This window comes from Diabrotica virgifera, chromosome 5, assembly GCF_917563875.1.
Source record: "Diabrotica virgifera virgifera chromosome 5, PGI_DIABVI_V3a".
Classification (NCBI taxonomy): domain Eukaryota; kingdom Metazoa; phylum Arthropoda; class Insecta; order Coleoptera; family Chrysomelidae; genus Diabrotica; species Diabrotica virgifera.
This window is the reverse complement of record NC_065447.1, coordinates 247,855,794-247,881,196: the sequence shown is the minus strand read 5'-3', so window position 1 is coordinate 247,881,196 and position 25,403 is coordinate 247,855,794. Positions and strand designations below refer to the sequence as shown.

The 25,403-nt window shown below is 31.5% G+C and overlaps 1 protein-coding gene across 4 annotated transcripts in view; it reads left to right on the top strand.

The window, feature by feature from the left end:
* Positions 1-25,403, top strand: part of LOC126884772 (uncharacterized) — a 786,660-nt gene that overhangs the window by 432,670 nt on the left and 328,587 nt on the right. For all 4 annotated transcript variants that reach the window (XM_050650993.1, XM_050650991.1, XM_050650992.1 and 1 more), the window contains one exon: positions 12,628-12,761. In XM_050650993.1, coding sequence (XP_050506950.1) covers positions 12,628-12,761 — 134 coding nt within the window. The remainder of the gene's footprint in view (positions 1-12,627; positions 12,762-25,403) is intronic.

Here is a 25,403-nt window from a genome sequence, read left to right as displayed (position 1 = left end):
GAATAACTAAGAAAATTGGGTTTCATACGCAGTAGCTTAAGAGGAAACAGTAGCGATCAACAGGTAGCAAAAACGCGTTCCAAGATTGCGGCTGTAATTTTGAATATTTTTTCGAGATATTTGGCACACGTATTCGTAATACCGGGTGTCCACTTATATTTTCCCCCATTTTAACTGCCTATAACTTCTAAACGGCTCAAGATAAAAATATGCGGTTTTCGCTGAAATGTTTTATTTTAGTAAAAGTTTTGTCTGAATAGATTGAATTTTTTATATCGCTTTCAAATACGAAAAGAAAAATGGCGGATTTTTGAAAAAAAACGTTGTTGACTTTTTTTTATGGAACACCCAGTATATTTTTTTGTAAATTAAAAGAAAGGTCATTCACCTATCCATGGCTATAAAGTTTTTCAAAATCGGTTGTAAAATGACTGAGTAATTAATTTTTAAAATGAGAGGTGCAACGTGGATATCACATACCTAAATAACATAACTAAGCGAATTGATGTGATTTCCACATTGCATCTCTCATTTTAAAAATTAATTGCTCAGTTATTTGACAACAGATTTTAAAAAAGTTTATATCGTTGGATAGGTAAATGACCGTTTTTTTAAGTTTTTAGATAAATGACCATTTTTATATCGCTTTTAAATAAAAAATGGCGGATTTAAAAAAACGTTGTTGATTTTTTTTATTGAAACACCCAGTATATTTTTTTGTAGCTTGAAAAAACGGTCGTTTATCTATCCAGCGATATAAAAAATTTTAAAATCGGTTGTCAAATAACTGAGAAAATAATTTTTAAAATGAGAGATGCAATGTGGAAATCACATAATATCATGATCTTGCTTAGTTATATTATGTTATTTACATAGGTATGTGATATCCACGTTGCACCGCTCATTTTAAAAATTAATTACTCAGTGATTTGACAACCGATTTTGAGAAACTTTATATCGCTGGATAGGTGAATGACTTTTCTTTCAATTTACAAAAAAATATACTGGGTGTTCCATTAAAAAAAGTTAACAACGTTTTTCTCCAAAAATCCGCCATTTTTTTTTCGTATTTGAAAGTGATATAAAAAATGCAATACATTCAGACAAAACTTTTACTAAAATAAAACAATTCAGCGAAAACCGCATTTTTCTATCTTAAGCCGTTTAGAAGTTAAAGGCAGTTAAAATGGGGGAAAATATAAGTGGACACCCGGTATAATAAAGAATGGCGGTACAGAGCCCAATTTGAAAAATATATTAATATGTGGAAATTACTCTGTAATTAAATACAATATTAAAAAACGAGCCTGTACCGCCATTAAGAAGAACAAAAAAATACACTTTCTTCAAATAAACTTTTTTATCCGATGCCTAGATTTTGTGTCATTTTGGAACTACTAAAATTTTTTATTTCATTAGTAGTTCCAAAATGACACAAAATCTAGGCATCGGATAAAAAGGTTTATTTGAAGAAAGTGTATTTTTGTGTTCTTCTTAATGGCGGTACAGTTTCGTTTTTTTAATATTGTATTTAATTACAGAGTAATTTCCACATATTTATATATTTTTCAAATTTTGCTCTGTACCGCCATTCTTTATTATATTACGAATACGTGTGCCAAATATCTCGAAAAAATATTCAAAATTACAGCCGCAATCTTGGAACGCGTTTTCGCTACCTGTTGATCGCTACTGTTTCCTCTTAAACAGTCAATTCCTAATGTTGTATTTTATTTGTTGTAAGTATGTTCAATTTGCAATTTATATAAATTTTGCAATTAATTGTTTTTGTCTTTGGTTTTATATCATATTTACTGTATATTGACGATTTATCTAATTTTAGTAAATTGTAGTTGTTATTTGTTGTTGATATTATTTTTCTTTTGACTGTATGTAAGCTTTGTCCATAAAATTGTAAAAATGTTCAGTGACAATAAAGCATATTTCTATTCTATTCTATAATACGTTCCTGAGAGTATGCTTGAGAATGACAATTACAAAACTGGGATTACAGACCAAACAGTGTCAAATAATGGAACATATATTTCATATTATGTAGTTAATAAATTCATGACACAAGAACACTAATTGACGTGGTTATACCTAACAAAAATAATCTGCGTGTCAAATATAACGAAAAGATCGCCAACTACGTAGATTTGGAAGTACCAGACAATACCTAATATTCTCTCTACTACTGGAATCATTTCGAAGAACGTTCTAGAAACCATAAAATAGTTGGGTCTGAATGAACATCTCTAGGGGAAGGACGGGGAAGATGACGCAGCGTCTAAGATGACGCACCTCTGTATTTTATCAAGTACTTCACTAAATTCAGTTTTTATACCCGTGGCGCCCTCCTTTAGAAACTACTATTACTTTAAAACTTCATCGGTCAGCTTTCGTACTGTTTAGTATCTGTGAGGCAGAGTAACGCGATACACGTTGATTTCTTGTTATTTTTGACACTGCGAATATTAATGGTAAGTTGTTTAAAAATGGTTCCATTGGATTTTCTTCATATTCATGGGAGTAGGTGATATTTATTTTCAGTTAGCGAGGATTTATCTGTTAAATATTTGATGATGGATAATTTTGATAACCATTTTTTGTAGGTTATGCTGAACAGGCTAAGTTGACGCAGACTGCGTCATCTTTGCTGTTATAGTGCGTCATCTTTGCCTTTTCAGTTCATTACCTTAAATAACAATGGAGTATAGAATATTTATTATTTAGTGTCTATTTTGCATTTTGAGGCATCTTTTTCTTTTTTAGAAATGGGAAAATATATACGAAAAACACAGAGAGGATCATTTTCTGGAGCAGCTCTTAATGCAGCATTGAATGCAATTTGTAGAGATGGTCGTAAAATCCGGGAAGTGGCAAGGGCATTTTCAATACCAGAAGCTACATTGAGGAGAAAACTTAAGGTTAAAAATTTATTAAAGGAAGTCAAATCAGAGTCTCTTGGTAGAGCCCCATTGTTTTCGGCACATCATGAAAAGGAGATACTAGATCATGTTCTCAAGCTGGCCAATTTATTTTTTGGTATCACTTGCATAGAGCTGAGAACCATGGCATTTGCTTATGCAGAACGCAATGAAATTAAACACAATTTTAATAAGAATAAACAAATGGCTGGAAAAGACTGGTATCTAGGATTTATAAAACGAAATCCTCAAATTTCCTTGAGAAAGCCAGAAGCTACAAGCATTAATAGAATAACAGCCTTCAATAAAATAGAAGTAGACCGCTTTTTTAAAAATTTGGAAACAGTGCAAGAAAAATATAAATTTCTGCCAGATCGCATTTACAACGTTGATGAAACCGGTATATCTACGGTTCCTAAAGAATCATGTAAAAGACTTGGACCCAAAGGAGTAAAGCAGTTTGGAATCATTTCTTCGTGGGAACGAGGGAAGAATATCACGGTAATAATGGCGTTCAGTGCCTCCGGTAACTACATACCTCCATTATTTATATTTCCCAGGAAGAGGATGAGCCCACAGCTTCAGAAAAATGGACCAAGCGGTGCGATTTACAACTGCACGGATAATGGATGGAGTAATACGTCTATGTTTTTATTATGGCTGAAGCATTTCCAAAAAAAAGTCCTGTCTAGTCCAGATAATCCCGTTCTGTTAGTATTAGATAATCACTCGAGCCATATTTCACTGGATATTTATAATTACTGCAAAGAGAATGGGATTATAATGGTTAGTATTCCACCCCACACATCCCACAAATTACAACCTCTTGATGTGTCATTTTTTTCTGCATTAAAATATGCGTATGGTCGCCATTGCAATTCCTTTCTAAAATCTAAGATCAGCAACTCAGAGTTTGAAGATAAAATTACTCCATATGATGTCGCCGAGATTTTTAAGTTAGCATATGATCAGGTGGCAAATATTGATAAGGCCGTTTCTGGTTTCGGAACGTGCGGAATTTTTCCGTTAAACTCTGATAAGTTCACAGAAGATGACTTTTTTCCTGCTGATAATTTAAGCAATGATAGCTTGGATAGAGATGTTTCTCCTGAACCTGCACCTCAGGGAACACCTCCACTAATAACAACACCATCTATAAGAGAACCAGAATTACCACGTCCATCAACCAGCCGACAGTCTCCTGAAAGTCGTCACACAACCCCCACAAAACAAAATGAAATAACCAAACGTCCACATATTTCTCTTTCACTTATTTCTCCAGTTCCTTTGCCCAATAAAAAAATTAAAAGAAAATATGGACGACAAAAGCAACATTCTGAAATTCTAACAAGCACCCCTTTAAAAGAATTCTTAGAAGAAAAAGAGAATAAAAAAAAAGAAAAACTGGCGAAGTCGGAAGAAGGAAAGAAAAAAGTAACCAGACAAGTATTGGTTAATGATGCAGGATTAAAACTAAATAAAAATAAAGGGAAAGCCAAAGTACAAAAAATAATCAAACAAAAAATAAACAAAAAAATCTTGGAGGATAGCGATACTGAAGAAAGCGATTTTGATGAAGAAGGTCTTTGCAATGACGATGAGTTGGATGACATAATCAACGAGGGAGGTGAAACTGATATCTGCATATTATGTGGAGACTTCGGCAAAAAGACGGAAACATGGTTCAGATGCACAAGTTGTGGACAATGGGTGCATAAAGAATGCAGTGGAGCCAAAAGTCCCGAAAACTACATTTGTGACTTTTGTTAATATGTTAAAAAAGCTTTGTTTACATTTTCTTACTTTCAGTATTAAAAAATAAATTTTCTTTTTATATCACTTGCGCTTTTAATATAGATACCTACATGCGCCATCTTCACCATCACTGTGCGTCATCTTTCCCTCGGTGGAAGGTAAGATGGCGCAAAAGCGTTTTTTTTTAAAGCCGCATAAAAAATACTTCCTTTTATTGAATTTAAAAATAATCCTAGAAATTGGTTATAGAAATGTCCAAATTACAGGCTCGTAGCATTCAAAGTTAGCTTAAATATTTTTTACCCTTAAATAAAATGTATTTTGCTTAGGTGCGTCATCTTCGACGTCCTTCCCCTATAGATAGACCATATTGAAAGCTGTGCCACTTTTTAAACAATACACGAAAATTTTTGGGAGATACTCCAGTATACCAAGTCACTTAGGACTCGATAGCACGGGAAGAGCGCCACTAGAGCTCAATCCTTTTGATACCGTACGTATCTGGGATGAGTGAATTTGCCCTTTAGAGGAAGTAAGAGCGGTGTGAGTTATAAGATGGGCAAAAACGGATATATAGAAAGTCTTCCATCCACTCAGTGCAGTAGAGAGAATAGCATTACCGCGGCACTACCATTTACTTTAAATAGCGCAATTTGCGCAGTACATGAAACAGCTCTGCTTAAACTGATGGAACAAGCAATGAGCTTAAACCACCTTTCTTTATCCAGAAAAAAATGCTAACCTGGATGAGTAAACCTCTGCATGGGCGACATATGAGATCAGCCAAAAATATGTCGGCAATATATTGTCGAACTATTGGTTGACTTCAGGATATTTGCCGAAACAGAGGGTTTCCTACCGGCTATTCAAGATCAGGTTATTCCAACTAAAAATTACCAGAAATATGTAGTCAAAGACGCTCAAGTCCAAAATGCCAAATGCCGATATGGATGTCAAGCAAAAATAAACTATTCAACATCTTACAGCGGGCTACCAGCTGATAGTCGATGCCAATTATAAAGAACGCCATGACTCAGTAGGAAATATTATGCACCAGGAATTAGCCAATAAACTGGGACTTCTCCAAACCGACCATTTTCCTTGTTATCAATACGTCGCTGACAGAATACTTGAAAACGACAACTACAAGCTATATTGGAACCGCACTGTGCTCAGAGCTTTAGAGGGAACGTGAGCCATATGGCTAAATCTGGATAATGATAATAATATTTTCGGTAAATCTGCCCCCCCCCCTATTATGAATTTCTAGATCCGCGCCTGATCCTCGGCGCTACAAGCTGTGCTAGGTTTTTACATCGTCCCGTCCACATTTTGTCTGAAGCCTCCTTCAGAATAGACACACAACAGCGTTAGAAAAAAAACATTAACGTATGTATTAAGGGAGATGACTGAAATAGTGCGAACATGTAAGAACAAACAGGAATAGTAGTTTAATGATGAGGAATACGAGTAATTAATTGATATGTCGTTTTATAGAAAAAAAACATCTTAATTGCTTAAATAAAACATATTACAAAAAAAATACTATAATTATTATTATCAATAAATCATCAAGTGTTTTTTAAATTTTTTTGGTTCTCATTATTTTAAAAACAACACTTCTTCGTATTAGTTAATTCAATATAATTGATCAATCGGGCAAAGACCTCAGAACGTGTTGTAATTGTTTTGTTTACCCTCTATGACGTCTAATTTGTAATATCCATAGTATTATTGAATTCCTTAAATTTAGCTGACGTTAAAATACGGAACCACGAGAGAAATATTCATTATTTTAATTATTTGCGTCTTTTGATATTAATATGAAATTAATCCAAAGGCGTCCAAATTGGAGCCACAGGAGGGTAAATATAATATGTTTTAAAATATTTTTATAATGTCCATTAAAATGTTACATTTAGGTTGCATTTCTTAGAGGAGGCAATTTTATTTTTTGAATGTGTAGGGGGATTCAGTAGAAGCTTAAGTTCAAGTTTTTGGGGTCGCCACCCTTGTCCCCCGGCCGCCATATTGGAAAAAGGGGTGAAAAGGGCTTTCGCGCTGTATCTCCTAAACTAGCAATCCTACAGAAAATTGCATTATACATAAAATGTAGCAAATTAAATTTTCTCCAATTTTATATATATTACTTTTTATCGTGAACTGACCAACAAAAAAGTTATACACAAAAACATGAGAAAATTTTGTAAGAAGTTTCCTTTTGGAGGTTATAACTTCTTTTCCGTTCATTTCACAATAAAATAACTAATAAAATATAGCGATTTTGTAGAGGATTTTTTAATGAATAATTTTTACTATAAAGTTGTTTAATTTTATTTATTATCTAGGTTTTACAGCGCTCCAATCTTGACCAGATTCTCGAATTCTCATAGGAATACAATAAAAAAAAATTCTGTTCTATCTATACAGAGTGTCCAGAAACTCTACCGACAAACGAAGACAGGAGATTTCTCAGATAATTTTAAGATATTTTAACCCAATTCGCCTAGTCCGAAAATGCTTCCTAAAGAAGCTAGAGCTCTTTGAAGATGGCGTCATGTAAGTAGTTTTTCTTAAATAACTCCAGAACGATTCTATTGAGAAAAACGAAAATCGGTACGTATATTTATCTTCCAGGGATAAATCGATTCCATCCATTGCCAATTTCCAGTACCGATCATAGGCGTCCGTTTTGAATAGGACAACGGTTAATCACATAACTTTTTTGTCTTTAATTTTTAAGCATTTTTGGCTCTGTATTATTAAATTGTGAGATATTCTACAACTAAAAGGTACTCTTCTCGGACTAGGCGAATTGAGCTAAATTGTCATAAAATTATCAGAAGAATCTCCTGTCTTCGTTTGTCGGTAGAGTTTCTGGACACCCTGTATATTAGTCGAGCGGCAGCAATCGTTATGCCGACCGCGAAAATCAAATTTTAGGTGAATGGCCAATTTTGGTCTATTTTTATGTTTTAAGTTTATTTTTATCTAGATTTGGTGGAACATGTCCAAAAATCGAATTTTATACAAAAATGCCGAAAATCAGTTTTGATGATTTTTCAAATTTACCTCGCTGTATCCTTGGTCGCTGTAAATATTTCCTTTTGAAAATTTTACTGTGTCATCTTTAAAGTAGGTAAATAACAATGGAATTTGTCCAAAATGTTAAACACGTTAAAAAAGGAGTTAATAGTTTTTAAATATTTTGTCATCACATTTCGTTAGTTTCATATTTACTTAAAAAAATTGATTGACAAATTTTTTAGTTTATAATTTTAACCAACATAACAATAAAATATAATTCATGAAGAAGTTTTTGGGAAAATTTTAAGTCAAAATATACAATAGGAAAAAAGGTATGTTACTTCATAGACAAGCGGCACATCCCAAAAAACGCTTGTATCTCGAGATCCTGACCACGGTGTGGTGAATGGCTAATTTTGATCATACTTTATGATTTTGATATCAAAAATTCGTTTTTTGCTCTTCTTAAGAATTTTGCATTTTGCGGTTGCGTCATTCTTCTGCTGAACCGCAAACAACTTCTTGGGCCTTTTCTATATATGCTTAGGGTTATAAGTTTTACAGTGGGGAGAAAGGTCAAAAACAGATTAATAATAGCATAGGAATGTTAAAATCATAATAAATTGTATGAATAAAAAATATGTGTAGATAGAAAAGTAAGCCTAACTTTTTTTTATTGTATCCCTATGAGCATTCGAGAATCTGGTCAAGTTTGGAGCGCTGTGAAACCTATATAAATAAATAGAATTAAACAACTTTATAGTGGAAATTTTTTGCTGAAAAACCCTCTACAAAATTGCTATAATGTTATTTTATTTTAAAATGAACTGACAAAAAGTTATAACCTACAAAAGGAAACTTGTTAAAATTTTTTTATATATTTTTGTTTATATCTTTTTTGTTGGTCACTTGACGATAAAAAGTAATAGAAACAAAATTGTAGAAAATTTAATTTGCTACATTTTGTGTTTAATCAGATTTTCCGTAGGGTTGGTAGTTTACGAGATATAGCGCGAGACCCCTTTGCACCCCATTTATGAAATTATTTTTTCTCTTCTGGGATAATCGGTATTCTACTGTATTTTTAATTCAACAGTTATTATAAAAACTCAACGCCCACAAGTTCTGAGGTACCATTACCCATCATATTGTCTATATTTTTCTAATAATAAACGACAGCTTAAGGGGGTATGGTTTGAAATCAACTTATCAAGCACATTTTTGTGATTTCTTTTCGAAGCTATGGTACAATTATTTTATTTTTAAATTAAATAAACATATTAAGTACAACTCAAAGAATATTTTTAAAAAATTCAATCCAAAATATTGAAAAGTAAGCCATTGGTGACAAATTTTGACAGGCAGCTCACAAAAATAATGGATTTTACGGTGGACATCAGAACTCGTCACTAGATCATACGAAACAAAAAATTCAAAAAGATTTAATTATCTTATGAGTTTCACGAGGTCACAACGTCGAGTTTTTTTTATTCTTAATGATTTTTGAATTTTTGGTGTCACTCAGAAATCAAAAAAATTAAATATTTGGTAAAAATTTAGTGAAAATCAACAGATTTATTATTGTTGAACAAAAATAAGCAAAAAAAGAAAAATATCTCGACGTTGTTACCTCATGAAATGTCTCAAGAAAATCTGTGCAAAATATCAGGTAGATCGGCCAAGTAGTTTTTCAATTACAATGTCCACCGCATTTGAAAAAGCAGTTTTGAGAAAAATGCGTTTAAAGTTTTGACAACTGCATCTTCATCTTCTTATTTGTCTGCCAAATCGTAAAGTCAAGTCAAAACGGCAAACAGGTGTATGTTTTCAAAAAACTTTTGATAGTGTGTAAAAAATATTTTATTATCAGCTAAGTACTTTCGACACATAACGTGTAATCATCAGAGCTTCGTCCTCTTATAAAACCTTCATAGAAGAGCAATTGCTAAACGACACAATAAAAAACATGTATACTGGGCAAAAGCCACAGATATAGGGTATAATAACCCTTTAAAGTGAATAAATCACATCTAAATTCTTTTATTAATTAATAAGACAACATGGCTGAGTCAAACCATTTTGAGCCCACGTGAACAGCAGATCAGCTGAGGAAGACTGTCAGTCTTGGATCTTGAGGAAGTCTTCCTCAGTCTTCCTGAGGTCAGTCTTCCTCAGCTGATCTGCTGTTCACGTGGGCTCAAAATGGTTTGACTCAGCCATGTTGTCTTATTAATTAATAAAAGAATTTAGATGTGATTTTATTCACTTTAAAGGGTTATTATACCCTATATCTGTGGCTTTTGCCCAGTATACATGTTTTTTATTGTGTCGTTTAGCAATTGCTCTTCTATGAAGGTTTTATAAGAGGACGAAGCTCTGATGATGACACGTTATGTGTCGAAAGTACTTAGCTGATAATAAAATATTTTTTACACACTATCAAAAGTTTTTTGAAAACATACACCTGTTTGCCGTTTTGACCTATTTAGAAGTGTGTACAAGTCTTGCAGTCTTTTCCAATTTCCAATTTTCCAATTTAAATCGTAAAGTGATGCACATTGGAATATGTTTTTTGAATCGAGGAGTAATCTACAAAAGAGAAGGCGAACAGTTGTTTAACGTTTCTCACTACGCTCAAGCGTGCTGGCGCGAAGTCGCGGCAAAGCGAGTCGAAGGTAGAGATATTCAACACGCTGTATATCTGGTAATTTTTTCTCCGATTATTTTGAAATTTTCAGAGAGTATTCTTGAAAGTATGCACTTTTATTTGAAATAATAAAAAAATATTAAATATTTCAAACCATACCCCCCCCCTTAAGAACTGCACGCCCATGTATCTAATATACTGTTACAGAAAACAAACTCTTCCTCCTAATCTCTGATTGTTGCGAAAACCAACGATTACTTCAGCACGTGTGATTTCGTCACTCGCAAAATCTAGGTTAGTTCGTTTTTTATCAGAATTCTTCTTCGTACTCTGAGTGATAAACCCCATCTTGACAAATTACTCGTAATACTCGTATATTTTAACACAGATGAAAGTGCACAGGTCAAATACGACTTGTTGGACTTTATGGGATGGGAATAGGTATTTGCAGGATAATGTGATGTGCTAGTATAAAGAGGAAATGAGCAAAAACTGTTACAGACTCTGATATTGTACCTATTAATTGCCATTAAAGAACTTTCCTGGTGCTTAATGTATGCTGAAGTAATGTTAGTAGAAAATTATTATGAAATTTCGAGCAAAGATTGAAACAATGAAGACAAGTTCTTAAAGATGAAGATTTAAAATTTAATAGAACAGGAGCAGAGTATATACAGAGTGTTTCAAAAAAAGGTAGCTAGAATAGGTAAAAAACTGAAAAAAAATGGGGTTTACTTAGTTAAAAATTTTTGTAACGCCGTCCGTTTTCAAGATTCAGGGCGTTGAAGAACAAAAATTTGGCACATTTTTTACGATTTTTCCGAAACTACTGGCAACATTGTAATGAAATTTGGTGGGTTTTAAGAAGTACATAGTTATTGTGCATTTTTGATATACAATTAAGAATTTCACAAAAAAATCTATATTCACTTTTTCCATACGACGCGTCGTATATAGGTATTCGTTTCTCATTCCTCCCATTCCTTGGCACTTTCTTTTCCATGGTTTCATGATTTTTTCCAGGAATATTTTGAACAGAGTAGGAAATGTGGAGCATCCATGTAGTAGTCTCTTTGTCGTCTAAAATGGACTGCATAATCTATTACCCGTTTTTATAGCCACTTTATTATTTTTGTTATTAATATTACTCCTGTATATTATTTGTTATTAATATTACTTCCCATAGCTTCGTTCTAGGTAGCGAGTCATAGGCCTTCTTAAGATCTAGAAAAGCCAGATGGACGGATCTATTTCTGGCCATTCTTTTTTCTGTTAGTTGTTCGACCGTGTATCCCTGCTACGGAATACTTTCTGTAGTTTGTTGAAATCATTTCTTGCCTATTCTATTCTTTATTTAATCTTCTGTATACTCATTATTTTCAGTAATTATTGTACTCAAATATTTATCTTTTTCAACTTTTTAAATTTGTTCTCCATGTATTGTTATGCTTTCTTGGCGCTGTTGAGCTTTTGTTATTACCATAAATTGTGTCTTTTGTGTATTAAGGGACATTTCGTTTTCTTTGCTGACTTCTACCACTCTGTCAATCATTTGTTGTAAATCTTCAAGACATTCCACTAATAAAATAGTGTCATCGTCAAACCGTATGTCATTGATTGTTTGACCATACTTCCTATAGTCGCAGTAGCCAAAAAAATCAAGCCTTTCCCTTGTTCCTTTTGAATGTTTTTAAACAAAAAATGTTTTGTAAATCAAACTTCATAATATAATTATTAATCAAAAATCTACTGAATGTTAATTCTCAACTCTTAATTTTTCCATCAACTTCGTGAACTAATCCCTAAACGAATATATTAAATTAAGGGGTAGTTGAGAGTTTCCGGAAAGTTATTGAAGTAATTATTCTGGCCAGACCCAACCAATTTCCCAACTACGCAAAATTATATAGACCATTTCGGTTCTACAACTTATATTTGATTTAATAGAGTGGTTAATTAGCAAGAATTTGCGGGTGCTTATAAGAAATTTGAATTTAGTTTCAGATATTGGTGCTTATACATATTAAAAAAAATACGAAAAATATTTAACCCCCACCAAATTTTTAATTAAAAAGTGCCTGTTTTTACCTCTCAAGATTCACAAATATTCCTCTTGCGATCATCTTACAATACAGGTTACAGAAAATGTATATATTGTAAAAACAAATATCCTGAAGATACTCGAGACACCTATTATATGTTTTTTCATAGCACAAAACACCCACTGGAGTTTCCACTTTAATATTACTTTTCGTTTCCTTATTCCAGGGAGATCCAAGCAGCAAGTGGCGAATGGATGAACGAATTCGTGAGAAGGCCGAGCAAGAGGCGGGAAACCCGTGTTTGTTTACCCACTGCCGATATTATCAAAAGGACTATCCGCAGATCATGGACGATTTCAAGTAAGTGTTTGCTTTATACAGGGTGGTTCATCTTATTCGCCTCGGTCTCTGTACAGAAAACCACTTGATATTTAAAAAAAATTTCTTCACAGAAATATACAGGGCCTTTAATACTACAACCTAAAAATAATGAGAATTATACAGGGTGTTCCAAAAAAGAGTGGTATATCAAAGTTATATTTTTTCTTATGGAATGCCCCATATCTGATGACATTATTGAATTGACCTTAAAAAATAAGCTATACTTTCATAAGGGTTCCCTATACCTAAATACAGGGTGTTTTGATTTATTTCGATTTTCATAAAAATGTAAGGTTTTAGAAAAAAATAAATATCTACGAATCTAAGAAGTAGTAACAAATTCTTTCTTGGATCTTAATAATAGACTATTTAGCATACTTAAACAGATGCTTATTGCAACAAAATTTCTTACAGGGTGGTCAAAATATGAGATTGTTCTATTAACAAATTCAAGCTGTAATAACTTACTTATTTTAAATAGAACACCCTGTATCTTACTAGTCTATTGCGTAGAAAATTTACTTAGCTTTCAATTTGTACTAAAGTTTCCTATACCTATCTTTTTACAGGGTGGTCAAAATATTAGATTGTTCTATTAACAAATTCAAGCTGTAATAGCTTACTTATTTTAAATGAAACAACCTGTATCTTACTAGTCTATCGAGTAGAAAATTTACTTAGCTTTCAATTCATATTAGGGTTTCCTATACCTATCTCCCTTCATTTTTTAAATATTTAAAGATTTCCTAATTTGTAAGCTTTAAAAATTAGAATTAAGTACCTATGTCGTGGTTATGTACAACACATCACCAACACCGGCAATATACTTAAATATCTTAGTCAAGATAGTTTCATTAATAAAATTCACATTTTTATCATTTAATCACACAGAGTGTTCTTATTTTAAATGACATACTCGATATTCTATTCTTTATAATGGTAGATATTTAAAATCTCTTCAATTCCATGTTAACATTCTCAATACACATGTTATTCTGTAGATATAAATTCCCATGTTATTCTGTAAATACCCATTTTTACATATTTTTGTACAATAGGCTCGTTTTCGTCAAAGTAGCCATTGCATTTAATTGTTTGTAATTGCGATTTAAAGATTCAAACAAAAAGTGGCGTTCTTAAATTTACTTAATAACCGTTGGGTTAAGATATGGAAAATACTTATACGGAATGAAATATAATTTAAATATCTTCCTGAATACGGCATCTAATATAGGGTATGCAGTTTAAAATAAACGTATTATTCAATTTCACATGTAGGCCAAAATCAAATAAAATAAAACAACACTCTGTGTGATTACATGATAACAATGAAAATTTTATTATTAATGACAGTATCTTGTCTAAGTATATTGCCGGTGTTGGTGATGTGTTGTACATAAACACGACAAAGGTACTTATGTAATTCTAATTTTTAAAGCTTACAAATTAGGAAATCTTTAAATATTTAAAAAATGAAGGGAGATAGGTATATGAAACCCTAATAAGAATTGAAAGCTAAGTAAATTTTCTACTCGATAGACTAGTAAGCTACAGGGTGTTCCATTTAAAATAAGTAAGTTATTACAGCTTGAATTTATTAATAGAAAAATCTAATATTTTGACCACCCTGTAAAAAGATAGGTATAGGAAACCCTAATAAAAATTGAAAGCTAAGCAAATTTTCTACGGGATAGACTAGTAAGATACAGGGTGTTCTATTTAAAATAAGTAAGTTATTACAGCTTGAATTTGTTAATAGAACAATCTCATATTTTGACCACCCTGTAAGAAATTTTGTTGCAATAAGCATCTGTTTAAGTATGCTAAATAGTCTATTATTAAGATCCAAGAAAGAATTTGTTACTGCTTCTTAGATTCGTAGATATTTATTTTTTTCTAAAACCTTACATTTTTATAAAAATCGAAATAAATCAAAACACCCTGTATTTAGGTATAGGGAACCCTTATGAAAGTATAGCTTATTTTTTAAGGTCAATTTAATAATGTCATCAGATATAGGGCATTCCATAAGAAAAAATATAACTTTGATATACCACTCTTTTTTGGAACACCCTGTATAATTCACATTATTTTTAGATTGTAGTATTAAAGGCCCTGTATATTTCTGTGAAGAAATTTTTTTAAAATATCAAGTGGTGTTCCGTATAGAGACCGAGGCGAATAAGATGAACCACCCTGTATAGGCTATTTTAGGGTTAGCGGAAGAAATAATAATAACAGTTTCAGGAAGGCCGGTTGTTTATGTAGGAAATATCAGAATTCGATGGTTAATTAATTGAAATCGTAAACAATATAATAAAATATACACAGTATCCCCGAAAATAGTGCGTTCCTTTAAGGTGTCGATATAATACACAATTTAGAACAAAAAAGTCTCATAACATTTTTTCCTAAAGTTAACCGTTTCCAAAAAAAAATTACATTGTTCTCCATATGAGTAAATTTTTATTTTCATAAATTTATATGACCTGGCAACATGGCGTAGAAGAACCTGTGACTGTGAAATTTAATCTAATGGAACCCCTTGCTTATTTACTATTTGAGTTGTGATTTTTAAGGTTGTTGACATCCCTAGATGTAGGTACCTACCTCCAAAATAATTATTTCTTGCTTTAATTAGCTTTAATAATGTGACATTTTTGCTATTAATATCCGAGTTAATTAAGGTTTTTGATTAAGGGGGAAGTCTACTGGGACAAGGGAAAAGCAGGCTGATTTTCCGGATTTTTTGAAGCTATTTCCTTGTGGCATTTTTATAAGCAACTATTTATAATGGGAAATAAGCCACAATTTTACCAAAAAAAGGTTTTATTAACGTTTCGAAGCTCAGATCGGGTTTCGTTGTCAAAATACAAAATACTAATTAGTAATTAAATTAATGGACACAATAGAAGAATTTGTATAATTTATTTAATTTAAAATACATTTTACCACTATCAGAAAGCAAGAAAAAATGTTTATTTAACAAAAAAATATTGTTTTTCGCTTAAATTTAATGTTAACGCTGCCACCCACCTGCCTCTTGTCAGGTTGAACATTTAATTTGAGGGGAAAGGAACAAAATGCAAAATTTTGACGACTGTCAAAATTTTCAATGTATTTTAAATGTAATCATTTTTTTCGAATCCTGAGAAAACTAATAAGTATTTTCGAAAAATTTAAAAACGCAGAATGAAAGATTACTTTATTACCGATGGTCGAAAGTTCCTTAGAATGAATAAAGAGTTTCTTTTGAATGAGATACATATTTGAAATTAAAAATCACCCTAAATTTTTTTTCACCCCTGTAACTTATTAAAATAAACATTATAGAAGTTTTTAGGGACTCTCGGCCCTCGGTAATAACGTAACCTTTCATTTTGCGTTTAAATTTTTCCAAAATACTTATTAGTTTTCTCAGGATTCGAAAAAAATGAATCCCATTTAAATAGCATTGAAGCCGAAAGTTCGTACCAATCCCCTTAAGCGAAAAGCAATGTTTATTTGTCAAATGAATATTTTTTCTCTCTTTTCTGACAGCAGTAAAATGTATTTTAATTTAAATAAATTACACACATACTCTATGATTTTTTTTAATAAGAATAATGGTCGTGTGCTAGCTCGTTTGAAAGGTTATTCAATTCATTATTCAGTAATACATATTAAAATTAATATAATTAGTTATAAAGGGTGTCCAATTTTTTTTAAATTAAATTAATTGTGACAAAAAGAAGAATGTACGTAATTTATTTAATTTAAAATACATTTCACTGTTGTCAGAAAACAGAAAATAATGTTTATTTGACAAATAAACATTGTTTTCGCCTAAATTAAATATTCAATCTGACAGGAGGCAAGTGGGTGGCTGCGTTAACATTGAATTTAAGCGAAAAACAATATTTTATTTGTCAAATTAACATTTTTTTCGTGTTTTATGATAGCAGTTAAATGCATTTTGAATTAAATAAATTACATATAAATTCTTCTTTTCGTATCAATTAATTTAATTCAAAAAAAAATTTTGGACATCCTGTATAAATAATCAAGTTTATATTACTGAATAGAAAATTGAATAACCGTTCAAATGAGCTAGCATACAACCCCTATTCTGATTTTAAAAAAAATCATCGATTACGTCATCGCGCCCAGACGGATGACGTCACTAGTATCATAATTTAAAATTAAAAATCGACCTGTGTTTGGAATTATTTCCAAAATCGCCCATTCGCGAGGAAATTAATTTATCCCAACCTAAACGTGCTCACTGTGTGTACAGGGTTAATCACTATATTTTGACCCCCCTATAAACTGCTTTATTTACAGAATTAGAAAAAAATGTAAAATACAAAAGTTATTCGATTTTTAAATTATGATTTTTTGACATATATATCGTACTAGTGACGTCATCCATTTGGGCATGATGACGTAATCGACTATTTTTTTAAATTGGAATATGGATCGAGTGCTAGCTCATCTGAAAGGTTATTCAATTCCCTATTCAGTAATATAAACATTAACGTTAATTATACAGCGTGTCCAAAAATTTTTTTTAATTAAATTAATTGACACAAAAACAAGAAAATATGTAATTTATTTAATTTAAAATACATTTTACTGCTGTTAGAAAACAGAAATAAAAGTTTATTGCACAAATAAACATTGATTTTTGCTTAAATTCAATGTTCAAACTGCCAAGAGGCAGATGTGTGGCAGCTTGAACATTGAATTTAAGTGAAAAGTAATGTTTATTTGTTCAATAAACATTTGTTTCTGTTTTTTGACAGCAGTAGAATGTAATTTGAATTAAATAAATTACATACATTCTTCTTTTTGTGTCAATTAATTTAATTAAAAATTTTGGACACCCAGTATAATTAATCATGTTAATGTTTATATTACTGAATAGGGAATTGAATAACCTTTCAAATGATCTAGCACTCGACCCCTATTCCCATTTAAAAAATGGTCGATTACGTCATCACGCCCAAATGGATGACGTCACATGTATATGTCAAAAAATCATAAGAAAAAAATCGAATAACTTTTGTATTTTACATTTTTTTCTAATTCTGTAAATAAAGCAGTTTACAGGGGGGTCAAAATATAGTGAATAACCCTGTACATACATAGGTATGTATTGAATTATAAATAGTAGAGTGGCAATATTGGCTGTGCTTTTAGCAACAGTGTGCCACACTCCCCCATCTTCCTTAACCATCTAGTTCTTATCCTGATAAAATTACCCACCTTGTCAGACCTTATCCGGTCCTCTAATCCCTGTCATGCCGACGTTGGTGGTATATGAAAGCGACTCTGCCGCAAATTGAGGGAGGAAAATCTGTGTCAGGGAGCTTGTTGTGTTTTTATTTATGTACTTCTTTTCTGGTTTAGTGAGGTTTCGTGAGACAAATCAACGTGCTAAAAAAACCAACAAGTAGAATTGTTGAAATAAATAAAAAAAGTGTTAATTATTAGATCAAGGAACAAGACACTGCTTTTGATAAATCTGGTAATAACAATTATGTAATAAACAAAATATGTAAAATCAGGGTTGCTTCGTTTTAAACATTTTATTTTAAACAACTGTTTTCAGGGCCGTGCGGTGCTATGATGCGGCGAGGCAGTCGCATCAGGCGGCATCACAAGGGGGGCGGCATAAACAGTAAAATAAAAAAAATGTCAGATTGTGTAAAAATGTTGTCATAAACTATAGAAAAAATGAAAAGTTACAGCCAATATGGCTAATGGCCAAATGAAAATTTAATGAAATTGCAGAAAATTTTGTTCCGAATTTCCAACTGAAAATGAAATTCGAACCAGGAGAAAAAAGCGTTTATTTGACTACGAAAAATCTGTGGACGAGCTCTTAACAGATGAAGCTAAATTTGAAATGAATTTGTTCATCTATATTTTAGACATTGCCGTTAATGCTTTGATTGACCGATTTCGCTTCTAGAAACTCATAATAATAAAATTTTAAATTTTTATAAATGATATTTTTAAATTGTGGAAAATAGATGATGAAACACTAGAAAAATATTGTATGAATCTTCATTAAATAATTTCAATAGAAAAAGAAAAAAATCTGATGATATAATGATCTAAAAGAATTGCGTGATATATTTCAAAATGATACCATACTCCATGAAACCTTTAGAGGTTTTGAACTATGTATTTGTGCCAAAATGACCTAATTTCTTTATACCCAAATGTAGTTGTAAACTAAAAATTTTATTGACACTCCCTGTCTCGGTAGCTAGTGGGGAAAGAAGTTTTCAAAATTAAAAACTATTTACGAAGCTTCATAAGACAAACAAAACTAAAAAATTTAGCACTTATTTCAATAGAATTCTCACTAGCTGCTACACCTATCTATCCCCAATACACTACACCAATCTGATTGACGAGTTTGCCAAAATTAAAGTCATAAGGGTAAAATATAATTTTTGTAAATGTTAGAGCATAACTTATACTTAAGAGCATAAACGCAAAATTTGCTTGCAATGCTTTTTAAATGTATTCATTTTTTTTTCAAATCGTCAAAAAACTAATAAATATTTTTGAAAAATTTAAACGCTGATTAAAAGAATACATTATTAACGAGGGCTGAAAGTCCTTTAGAATAAACAAAAGGTTTCTTTTAAATAAGATATTTTAAATTAAAAATTACACTCAATTTTCTTTTTTTTTACTCTGTAACCTATTCAAATAGACATTATAGAGATTTTCAGGGACTTACGGCCCTCGGTAATAATGTAATATTTTATTCTGCATTTATATTTTTCAAAAATACTCATTAGTTTTCTCACGAGAAAAAAGGAATGCATTTAAAAAGCATTGCAAGCATATTTTGGGCCTACCCACTTAATGTAGTGTTAATACATATATTTCATTTAATTTAAAGTATGTTTTTTTTAATAAAAGGTTTTCATTTTGTGTAGTTTCTTTTAATAAAGATAAAAGTTAAATTTCAATAATATTTAAGGGGCGGCATTTCGATGACTTGCATCATATTGAAAAGATGTACCGCATGGCTCTGACTGTTTTAAACATGTTTTAAACATGTGTATATGTTTAAAACTGTTTTTGTTTAAAACACGTTTAAACCGTTTAAATTAAACAAGCGTTTTTTTTTCATTTTCTTTATTAACCCGGGAGCAGTCGCGCTCACTTCTGTTACGTTAGCAGTCGCGCGTAGAGAAAAAATCTCACAATACGAATTTAAAGCAAATTTTTATTTTATACTATTTTTAATTACTTGTTATGTTAAAAATGTATATTTCTAACAATTTTAAAGCTAATTGGTTTTCACCAAAGCCATAAATTCCACAAAAGAAAAATAAAAAAAAACATAAAAAAAATTCCCACGCATTACTACAATCTTTCTCGACACACTTCCATCCATCCAATGGCACTACAGCCCAAATCGAGCCTTGGCCTCCTTCAATAAGCTTCTCCAATCATTTCGATTTACCGCTGTTCTTTTCCATGAACGCGTTCCCAGGAAGTTCCTGGCATCCTCATCGACTTCGTCTTCCCATCTCTTTTTAGGTCTTCCAACAGGTCTTCTTCCCTGCATTCTTGCATTCAGCAATTTTCTGGGGATTCTATTCTCATGCATGCGGACCACGTGCCCTGCCCACCGTAATCTCTGCAGTTTAGTGTGTTGTGCTAGAGTTGGTTCGCTATATTGCTCGCATATTTCTCTATTATACCTAATTCGCCAGTTGTTATTTTCACTTATTGGGCCCAGTATCCTACGTAATACTTTTCTTTCAAACACATCTAATGCATTGGCAGATTTCTGTGTCACCACCCATGTTTCGCAGCCATAACTTACTATGGGCCTGATTATTGTTTTATATACCCGGAGTTTTGTTTTCCGGTGTACGTCTCGTGATTTGAATATGTGGCCCATCGCGAAATAGGCTTTATTTGCCAGCACAAGCCTTGTATTTATTTCCGGTTCTTCTTCATTGCTTGCAACCAGATCCATTCCTAGGTACGTGAATCTATTCACATGTTCTATATCGTCAATAAAGTGTTGTTGCGCCGGTCTATTTGATCTGGTTTGTATGAGTAGTTTTGTTTTATTTGTGTATATTGCTAGCCCTACTGCTTCTGCACTCTGTTTCAACTCAACGTAGGTTTCTTCCGCTGCATTCATTGTTCTGCTCATTATGTTTATATCATCCGCGTATGCTGCTAATTGGGTAGATTAGTTTGTAAGTATGTTATTTCCACTCACCGTCAACCGTCTAATTACATATTCAAGAACAAGATTAAAAGCGTTGGAGCCAGTCCGTCGCCTTGTTTCAGTCCTTGCGTTATCGTAAACGCATCAGTGATCTGTCCTTGAATACATACTTGTGCTTCTGTTTCTGTCATTGTCATTTGCACTAGTCGTATTAATTTTGATGGTATGCCAAATTCTTCCAATATATTAGGTAGAATTGTTCTATCTATTGAATCATAGGCTTGTTTAAAATCTACAAAGAGATTGTAAACGTCCATGTCATATTCCCATGCTTTGGCTAGTATTTGTTTAACTGTAAATAGTTGGTCAATTGTAGATCTATTTTGCCTAAACCCTCGACACACTTACGAGTGGAAAATTATGTTGCAAAATTTTTCATCGAGTCATCATGAAAAAGAATAAAATGTGAGATTTTTCTAACGGCGCGACTGCTCCAAAGCACGTAGTTTGGAATGGTAAACCGTATGTTGAGGAGAAGAGTCTTTCTATGTTGGCTGATAATGCATTAGCTGTGTGGAGCTGTTGAGCAAGTTCCAATGCTGTAATATTCATATTTTTCATAGAACGCCACCATGTCTGTGGTATTACATTCTAAATTAAATGTTTAGAAAACGTATATGGTTTAAACGGTACACACTTTGCCTGGTAATTAATAATAATTGGCAATGCTCCTGGATGATAATTTATAATAGATGGATTTTAGGTTTATTTCCACTAGAGCGCTTATCAAGCATATTTGCCAAAAAATGAACCGGGTCAAAGCCATTCCCATACGCTCCTTGAAGCTCCTTCGTATCATGTACAAAATTTTGCCATTTGCATGTTTAAAAAAAAAACACTTAACACCACAAAATAACTTACACAGTAGGCGTTATTACAATAGCCAACTTGCGATGATAATTTATAAATAGTAAATAGTCTGGAGTTCCCCAGGCAATAGCTCCTAATTGCAATTGGTTTTCTTATCTATTAGGTTAAAGAAAAGTTAAGATCAAAGTTATTAATATTATGCTTAAGAAAATATGATTTAAACAGTGTTTTTTCTACATTTTATTTGTTTAAAACATAAAATTTTAAATAAAAAAACGCATGTTTAAAACAAAAAAATATTTAAAATAAAAAAAACACGTGTTTTAAACATGTTTTATTTGTTTAAACATAAAATTTAAAAACAAAATAAAACATGTTTAAAACAAGAAAAAAACATTTAAAACAAAAAAAACATGCGTTTTGTATTAAATTAAAAAACATGTTTTTTGCAACCCTGTGTAAAATATTAAACACCATTTTTACTTAGAAAAATGTATAAAACAATGTAAGATTGCTATTTGATTTTATAGTCGAGGAAATGAAACTGAAAAATGGCAAAGCCTCCCCAATTTTTTTGCCCAGCATAGATTTGTACAAAAATTTGGGATTAGGCTCATTTCACATTCCAGCTCATTTTCTGTATTGAGCCGTTGTATGCTTTTGGTTTTTATGGGTGAAAACTACCCCTAATTGTAAAAAATTATGAAATAACATTTTAAACTTTAATATTGTCAACATTTGCTTCTTATTAGTTACATAATAATTGCTTTATGCTTTAAGATATATATCTCATAACATTTCAACCCTTAAAAACACCCTTGTTGGAGCTATATATAAAAAAAAATTAGGTAGGTACTTATCCCAAAAGAATAATTTCGGCTTGCATCAATTTATAGAAAAATTTGGGATTGGGATCATCTCACCCTGTACTTGATATTTTATATCATGCTCAAGGGCGTTGATTATTTTTAAGGGTGTAAACTACCCCTTATATTTAAAATTATATAAAAACATTGTAAACTTTGTGGGTAAAATTTGGTTTTGACTGGTTAAATAATGATTGTTTTATGCTTTAGGATATAATATATTAATATGTCAACCCTTAAAACTACCCTTAATAACATTGCAATTTTTATAAGTAGATAATTTAATAGATATACAGAAATAAAGTAGAATTAAAGAATTACAAAAACATTTATTTACACAAAAATACGAATTTACAAATATGTACAAATACAAATACAAATAGTTTTTTAGTCATCTTCCAGTATAAGAACCGGTCCTGTGGTATTATATACAATTAAAGATGCTCTATAAGGAGACTATTCGAATTTTTCGAAAAAAAAAATCGTTTTATAAACATAGCTTCTTCATTTTTGGCGATAAAAGTTTTTTCAAAAATGATTTTGTAAGATATTTGAAGAGCTATAAGACTATGTAAATTAAATTCCATAAGATCCCTTAGTTTTTAATTAGGGTGGGTTTAAAGGGCTCGAATAAGGGGGTGTTTGCTCGTAAATAGAGGTTTTAAACAGCTATATCTCGCTAACTGTTCACTGTAATGAAAATCTATGTACAAGGAAATTTTATTTATTAAAAAAGCTACAATTTATTAATGTATATATTTTTCGTATCTTCAGTATTTTCGGAGATATTTTGAAGAAAACGGTAAAAAATACTAAATGGCAAAAAATAAATTTTTCTTTAAACTCCAATTTTTCTAAAATTAGGCCTTTTAAATAGGTCAGACTTCTTGGGTGTATTGATAATACAAATATAAAAGAAATTACACAAAGGTGAAGACCAATTTTTAATTAGGAGGGTAGTTGGGGGGTTGTTTTCACTGATTTTTTCGTAGAGAACTGCAGGTACCGACCTTTTGTTGATCATAAGTCGCTTAATTTTTATGCTAGAAACTTTTTATTATTATTTTTTAAGTACTAATTATATAGGTACCTAAAAAAAGATTATCTAAGTTTTCCTCGAAAAATGCAAAGTTTGTCTGTTATTTGACTATGAATATTTCAAATTATGCATTTGACGAAGAAAGCTAACCTTTAACATGCCGTATCTCGGTTTGTGTTACTAAAAGATACAATTTTAATATCTACAGTTTTTTTTTATTAAATGCATATTTTTCGAGTTGTTCTCAAAAAACTCTCCAAAAAAGTCGATTTTTTCGTCGAAAAACTATTACTTTCAAGCCCGAATAACTCGAAAAATATTAGTTTTACGAGGAAAATGTAAAAAACATTTTTTTCTTAATATCAATTTTTACATCGATTTACATGGTTAAAATGTAATAAAAAGTTCCCACCCACCGAGATGAGGTGACAGTGACAGCCACCCCCCAAGGTTTTAGCGTACAACGGCATGGTATAAAAAATGATCCTTGGGCTATTCCCTACCTTCTGTGAAAATTTCAAGTAAATCCATGCTGGACGAAAAAATTTCAAGCCAAAATGCTTTATTTGCTTTACTCAAGTTGAAGACCTGTAAATTATATGAAAAAGTGTCGTACCTAATTTTACTGAAAAAACTTTCTTTAAAATGAAAATTTGTAAAGTTATTTTTGCTAAGTTGTTGCTTAATAACTATTGTAAAACAAGCTTCAAAAGTCGATGTTTTAAAAAATGCACAATGAACTTTTCGCATGAGAAAGGGCATTATTATGCGTAAACTATTGGGCCTACATAAATTCTGATTCTGAAAGCACCAAATTGAAGAAAGGCTTATATCATTAAAAACTATTTAACAAGCAAAAAGTTTGTTATAAATATAACAATTGTAAAATAGGTTTCCAAAAGTATAATGCTTTTAAGCTTATAAACATAAATAACGCAGACGCATCAACATGTAAAAAGTTAATTTGTGTTTACTTGAAATGTTGGCATTTTTACATAAATTAAACAATACGCAATGTCTTACGAACCTTTTTTACGGCTCTTTTTTTTTCAAAAATTCTGAATTTATAACTTCAAATTATTCTTTGAATATATTTTTGGCAATAACTAAGTAACAAAGTGACAAGAATACCTTTACAAACTTTCATTTTAAAGGACTTTCTAAACTTTTTCAGTAAAATTGTTTTACGTTTCACAAAAGGGTTTGACTGTACTGTAATCCTTTCCGAAAAGATTATAGGCCTGAATCCCGCGTACCAAAAAAAAGTTGATTAATAGCAAACTGGAAATTTGTTAATAGCTTTGTGTCGGTGTCTAGTAGGACAAACTTTGATGTACGGGAACACTGGAACAGGGGAAGTTTTAATTGTGGAACAGGTTACAGGTTTCGAACGTAAGATTACGAAAACGTCCCATGTATTTTGTCGGACAGAACATCCAATTGATTTGTTACCCTTTCATTAAACTCTCATGCAAAAATCAAACTGCTATTACCAACCAACATGATTCCTGTCATTTGACATGTTCTTCGTGTTCCACTCATTAAAATGCCCAGTTGGTGATAAACACCAGTCTGATTTTTGCATGAGAGTTTAACGAAATGGTAACAAATCAATTGGAAGTTCTGTCCGATAAGATACATGAAACATT